This window comes from Pseudochaenichthys georgianus, chromosome 12 (assembly GCF_902827115.2).
Source record: "Pseudochaenichthys georgianus chromosome 12, fPseGeo1.2, whole genome shotgun sequence".
NCBI lineage: Eukaryota > Metazoa > Chordata > Actinopteri > Perciformes > Channichthyidae > Pseudochaenichthys > Pseudochaenichthys georgianus.
In genome coordinates, this window is record NC_047514.1 from 16,471,732 (window position 1) to 16,478,853 (window position 7,122).

General features: G+C 37.3%; 1 protein-coding gene across 2 annotated transcripts in view; it reads left to right on the forward strand.

The window, feature by feature from the left end:
* Positions 1-2,643, forward strand: part of LOC117456000 (mediator of RNA polymerase II transcription subunit 13-like) — an 81,726-nt gene extending 79,083 nt beyond the window's left edge. For both annotated transcript variants that reach the window (XM_034095695.2, XM_034095696.2), the window contains exon 31: positions 663-2,643. In XM_034095695.2, the coding sequence (XP_033951586.1) occupies positions 663-795 (133 nt within the window). In that variant the 3' untranslated portion in view covers positions 796-2,643. The remainder of the gene's footprint in view (positions 1-662) is intronic.
* Positions 2,644-7,122: the final 4,479 nt, after the last annotated feature.

Below are 7,122 nucleotides of genomic sequence, written 5' to 3' on the forward strand. Positions count from 1 at the left end.
CAAATGTAAATATTGACATTAAATACTGTTGTTTTTTAATATATATTAATATTTATTTCTGAGTAAAAATCTACATCTTATTATTTGCAATGAAATACATCATAACTGATAAGATATGACAACAGTGCAAACACGTCTATTTGTTGTTTAAATTGTCTTGATTAAATCTCAATCTGTCATTTATAATGTATCAATATAAATACATTAAAAATAAAAATAATTGTGAGCCATTATATGTGGTAATATATGTTAAATTAATACTTAATAAATATTTGCTTTCAATATTGACAGTGACAATTTATTTTAGTGCACACTATAGGAAATAAAAGTAGATTTACTGGATGGATTTACTAGAACAGCATTAAAATTGTTTCAGAATGTCTCAAGCGTTTAACTAATGATGACACTGCTCTGTTTTACTCTAAATCCATGTTCTATTTGTTTTACTTATACTTTTTGTATTACTGCTGCAATGTCTGTATGTTGTATTGGGTGGGTTTTGGGGAATTTTGACCACATGCTTTGTTGCCTGAACATCCTGTTCTTAATCCATGTAAAGCACTTTGTGACGCTGTTTTGAAAAGTGCTGTATAAATAAAATAATTATGACCATTTTTTAAATAAATTATCATTGCTAATTTGTTGTATTTTCTTAACCCCAGGTTTGTATTGGAGCAGTACAACGCTCTGTCCTGGCTGACGTGTACCCCTGCCTCCCAGGACCGCCAGTCCTGCCTGCCCGTCCACCTGGCTGTACTGGTCCAGATATACAATGCCATCCTGAACATGCTTTAGCAGCGTGAGACTCAACGGACAGCTCTAAGGAAACAGGTGTTCCCTTCACTTCCTCTGTGCCTACGCTTCCTCCTTCTGGGCACCAGAGAGCACCAGAGCTCTTCTGTTGTTTCGGGTAGACATGGATTTATAGGCCCAATGGGGATAAGGACAGGGCAGAAAGTACTCTCCCATGCCTGGAATGTATTGAATAGGAAAAGTGAAAAGCTCTGAACAATAACTAACTGTCACTTGTGAATCGTGACAGCCTGCAAACCCATTACAGCTTGAGCCTTCACAACTGGTCCATTATGGTGCTTTTTGAGGGGGGAAACCGATGGATCCAACAAAAAGTGTCCATTTTATTGACATATCACAATGTTACATTTCTTCTGATCAAAAAGCATTACGTCCCACACCTCTTAGTGGCATTTGAAGCATCTGACATTTACAGAGAAGCTTTCTACAAGTTTTTTTTTTTTGTACACCTTCACTTGTGAAAAGTGGCATCCGTGCAGAGCCACATAACTTCGTATTGTACAACCAGCAAAGTGGCATGACATCACACACACATGGCTTTTTTTCATCAAAAATGCTTTTACATTTTTGTATAGAACTGCACTCTTGAGCTTTTTGGGACTTGCAGTGGGTCAATGAAACTTTTGAGGGGCGAAAGGTCCTCATTTACTCCAAAGGGAGGAGCATTTGATAATGGCACTTTTTCCTCACCTTCCAGAGTGTTGTAGATATGAACACAATGGAACATATTTGACCAGTTAGGACAGAGGTGTTGTTTATGATGTAAGACATACATTTGCAAATAATTGAGACTTATTTTTTATATTTAAAACAAGAAAATGAGAAACTTAAACAAGGCATTTCCTAATTGACTGTTAATTGTCTTGGGATCAGAAAAAAAATTGTCATGTTAATGCAATTGTAAAGATGCCATATTTATACAAATTATATCATGTCATAGAATTTGATATATAAATATATAAATGTGTATATAAATATATATTACCTCTTCCAAGCAGGCACTTAATGATAAGGGTGATGGAAACAACCATCTCTTTAAAAGTGGACACAGTTATGAACATTTAAGTTGTTGTTTTTATTTTCTACAGATATTGAAAATGTTACCTTTTTATTTAATGAGTTTAAATTAAACTAATTGATGCAGAAGATACAATAAACTCTATATTTATAAAGTGTTCCTCTTCTGCTAAAAAACTTGAAATAGGCAATAGAAGACCATGGTTTTTGAATATTGCAAGGTTATTAAAAATATTTAAGAATGATGCTTTATTTCATTGGCGCTACTAAATGATGTCAAGCGAAGCATTAGAAAGGCCTGTCTGAGCTCCACTCCTAGCATGTTTGTATATACACTTTTCAGCTGTGTTTTTATTTTTATTTTCTTAAAGCTGTACATTTCATGCTGGTTGGTTTACTTTCAAGTGATTCATATCAAAGTATTTTTTTGCTGTGAGCTTTTTTGATATACAGTATACAGTGCAAAACTCATTTAATTAAAGCCAAGAGGTTGAATTGCCAAGTAAGTGTACGCAAATGAACAGAGGTGGGCAAGTTTGCAAACATTTGTTACATCTGTCATCACTTTGAATATTGACAGATCCACTTCAGTGGGAGACGTCTGTTACTTTTACACTCTTTTGTAGTAAATTATTAAAACTCTTGAAAATGATGCTGTGTTCAATGTTCTCTTTTAATCCAAAATATTGTAAACCACCACATGTTATTGCAGGAACAGCTTGGGTACAGCTTGTACTTCTATAAAACATTTTAGAGACAATTTCTTTTTTTTACTGCACTACATTTTTTACAGCTACTTGATCTTTGAATTGAATTGACGTAAAGAGTTATAACATTTATTAATTGCTTAGAATTCTTTACTTTTAAATTGTGAATTCAATACAATGAGGTATTGCTAGTTGTATTGAAGTCAACAATCTGAATACACTGCTTGTAATAATCAATTTGCAAAGTAGAAGGGCAAATTAAAATATATATTCACCCAAATCCAGTTGAATATTTACAGTATTTTATGTTTTGAGCAAATTCGTTCCTGTAGCAATTAGATTTATGATGCTTCATATCTTCGTTTGAAAAAGTAAACGATGGAGCTTGAGAGTTGGAAGGTGAAACGATGTGAATACAGTGTGCAGCAGGAACTAGAACACACTGCCCTGTGGAGAGGTGGGAAACGTTGCTACATCTTACAACATTCAAAAAGATTACATATAAGGCTTTTGCATAACCATAAGCATTACTTCTGGCATTGTGAATGAGGCTGAAGGTGAAGATGAGATGATAGCCTCACCTTTGAATAAAAGCAATGTTTACTGACTGGTTCTTAGAAGCCAATCAAAGAAATAGTGAATGATGCTGTGGAGTGAATACCACCGGGCTGTTTTCCCTCCTGTTCAACAGGAAGGTCTTATGAGATGTGTTGGGCTCAGTCGTGCAAACATAAGAGCTGATTAAATTGCTTTGGAAAGCACAGACACAAATTGGCATAAAGCAGGTTGACTTGTATCACATAAAGAAAAAGCCTTTCCTGCACTTAGCCATATCAGCTGGCCTAGGTCTGGGTAAAAAAATAAAACAAACCTGCTAAGGAAATGGCAATAAGCCCAAAGAACAAGGAGTGCCACATTAGTGTCGTACTGTACTCGAAATAAAGCCAACTGAAGGCTGCGGAAACGCCTACGCCACAGTGACATGTTTGATTTCATATATTCGGATAAATATGTACTCTGTCACGTCTTAGCTTTCGCATGATTTTGAAATCAGTCTGAAATGATGAGAGTCCACCGCAGGGAAATACTACTTAAATAAAAAATGTCAGTATGTTTTTTCATAGCTTAAACATCAATGGATATTTGTGAACAGGAGCAACTCACTCTCAGAAAATAAAAGAAGTCTCAACTTGGTCTCAAGTCTGGAACTACTATATGAATGGTAGACACATGTTGAAGACCCAAAGAGCGATTTTTTTCTTATTTGTATAACCTAATGAGCTTTATTATAGTGAACTGTTCTCAGTTCTGCAATTTAAAATGGTGTCTACATTCTCAGCACACTCCCCTTAGTGCTCTTAGTGTCATCTAACACACTTTATATTTGATGAAATTAACAAATATGAGTTGAGCACACTAGTTTTTTGATTTATTAGACATATTTATTATTGATTTGAATAAAAAATATATATATATATATAATCATAATGTGAATAAATATTAAGATTAACATATGTCCCCTTTTGTGTGTATGTGTGCGTGGGTGCATGTGAAAAATAGTAAAGGCTAAATGTTATGGACTAAATTAGTTTATTGTGTGTATGTTATTATTCTCAAGTATGTCCTCTCCAGAGGAAGGAAGAGCTATGTTTCTTTTGTGTGGTGCAGTGGGGGAAATAAAATGAGCAGGACAGCAGAGATAAATAGGTAGTGAAGGAGGCTCTGTTTGACCATCATGGTCACATCAAATCCTTGAGTGGAAAACTGCATTTTGATAGAACCTAGAAAAAAGCCTAGTGGACAACGGAACTAGACAAAAGGACAGTCTGTGAGGGACTGGGCAGCTCGAGGACAGCGTGTATGAAAAGGAGTGGGCAGAGTAAAAGCCACTGAAGAGTCACTTGTCAAAGTGGGGCTTTCTAATGGCCACAACTGGAGGCAGTGGACTCTTAATTGACTGCAATGTGTTTTCCACAGATGGCCTATTAGGCCATGGCCATTCACCTGTTATCTTGCTTGCCAAGTGTATTGCTGCAGCCAAATGCCCTACAGACTGGACAAAGGAGACCAGGCTCTGGATTGACATAGCATTAGCGCAAACACAATTACAAGTCAATGACGTTTTACGTTGTTTTTCTGCCAACTGTGAGAGACAACAAGGTTGTTCGAAAAAGCCCTCTTAAGAGAGCTAAGAGGTTGACTAAACACTTAATTTCAGGCTTACTATCATAAAACAGAATGTCCCAAAATAGCCACTTATAACTGAAATGTGACATGTAATGCATGGAAGTGTTTTTAGAATGGACCCGATCTACAGATTCTACAGCTTGATGCCTATAACTTTAATTTACAATAACAAAGTCACTATTGTATTAGTATATTTACAACATAAAAGCTGAAGTGCTTCCTCACTCACAGTCGCACTTGGAAATTCTGCAAAATTCATTAATTTGAAGAGAGAAACACTTCAAAACTCACCAAAACAGTGTATTAGGTACTCCTACTTCACACGCAGTAACATGCCTGCCTCTAATTTTTTATAAATGCAAATCCTGTCCTCTAATGAAAACAGAGCAGAGGTGTGTGAATGATTGTGGCTGTTGTGTCGCTCCAGATGACCCGTGAGAGTGCTCCACTTGCAGGCGTGACTCTGGCAGGGCAGAGCCATGTGCTGTTTTGACATGCCATCTCCCACTGAAGTGGAGGCAGCTGGGGGCTGTAGCTTCACACCGCTTTGTAGACGGTGCTAACACTGCCGATTTTTCGAAACTTCAAAGAGAGAGGAAAAGGGACACACAGCACACACACACTGTCTGGTATCTGTCATGGCAGTGATCATGGGGGGTGGACTACGTGGTAGGTCCTATCAGCCTGACCTCTGATATGCCAGCCAGGTCAGCGAGGGTTCAACTCTGAGCTGTGGGTGGTACGGGTCAGGGTCATCACCATCTGATGTGAGAGCTGTGGGTTTGGGAGGTTCAACCGTCACCAGGTTTGGCACAATTAAGTGTTATTGTGGCAGATAAATACACTGAGAGCCATGTACAAACAGGTTTGGGAGGTGTGTTCTCCAAGTCAGTCTTGAGTCACAGGTTTGATTGCAACAGTGTATTTTCTCATTTCAAATGGATTTGATAGAAATATGAAATGGCATTATGTTTGCATCAAAGCCTCCATCTAATTCGCTGTGGCCCTAGAGTTATGCTATGTAACTTTTAGTGCAGTTGGGTGTCTTTTTCCAAAGGATTCATTATACTGTAAGTGTTGATTAAATATTTACTCTATGGGTGATTCGATTTTAAATGATGTTGATTTTTAGTGAGGTGATTTAACTATCCTAATTTTCTTACTTGTATTTTTGTCTTAGTGTGATTTATGTTGAATCAAAATTCAACATAAATCATTCTCCAACCTTAAGTCAACATTAGTAGAGACATTATAAAGTGACTCACATGTCATTATAACTGGTTACTCCATTTGATATTTTACATGTTTTTATTGTCGGAAGCTATATTTCCTCATAAGATGATAAACTATCACCTAAAGACTGTTGCCAATAGCCCGATATAGTGAAATTAATGAAAAAGCATTTTGCTGTTACAATGTAACACAACACTTCCAAAATCAAACAGATGTTTTATTTACCATAATTGGGTGATCAGGCTTTTTAAAATGTATACAACATATCCCCCCATTTAAAATGTGTCTATCAGTTGATCTGTATTTTATTGATGGGAAGACAATTATATTATTAGAGGCGGTCAGTGGCCATTATTGGGTCATTAGTATCGTTTCAATTAGTGCCCTCAATTTCCCGTGGCTCCTGTGCAAGGCCAGCTCCAGCCAAATAAATACTCTGCCATCTTCCAGATGGCTCCGAGGAAATGCAGCTCTTGGCTTACACTCAGCGCAGAGAGCCATCAACAGCTTTTGTTTAAAGGGTCCCTGCTGAAGCGACAGAACATCTGCCAACTCAGCACGGCAGCCTGTTCTGAAACATCTGATTTTGTCTGGGAGTGCTTTCCATCCACAGCCTCTGCATTTGCATAAATAGTTTTTGTTAGAAGGGGGCCACAGAAAGGAGCCCAGAGAGTTTGCAATTCCCCTTCCTGTAAATCTCTCATTGCAGGGTATTACATCCTTTAAGCCAAACGAGAACTCCACTTAACACTTTAGCCAATGTAAATAGAGGGAGATAAAAGCTCTGCCGACTTCAAAGCCGTCCCTCTGTGCCCCTCTCGTGCACACATCAAAACGCAAGAGAGAAAACAATCTGTCATTTATGTCGGATATAAAAGTTTGAAGGACGTTAATCCCCTTGATGAGTGTATGCCACAAGCAGTCCAAGAAGGCTGAGGGGGAACATAGACCTAGAAGGAAACCAAGGATGTGGACTGGTGTTGTGTACTCATTTTGGGAATCATGGTACAATGGCTAAACATGTTTATTATTTATGAACTGGAATGAATGAATTGTAATCAGTAGCACAGATATTCAAGGGTCTCCTGGTCGAATGTGAACTAAATAACTCAGTGTTAATAATAATATTCATGTCATATGTTAGTAACATTTCAGTATTCACTGT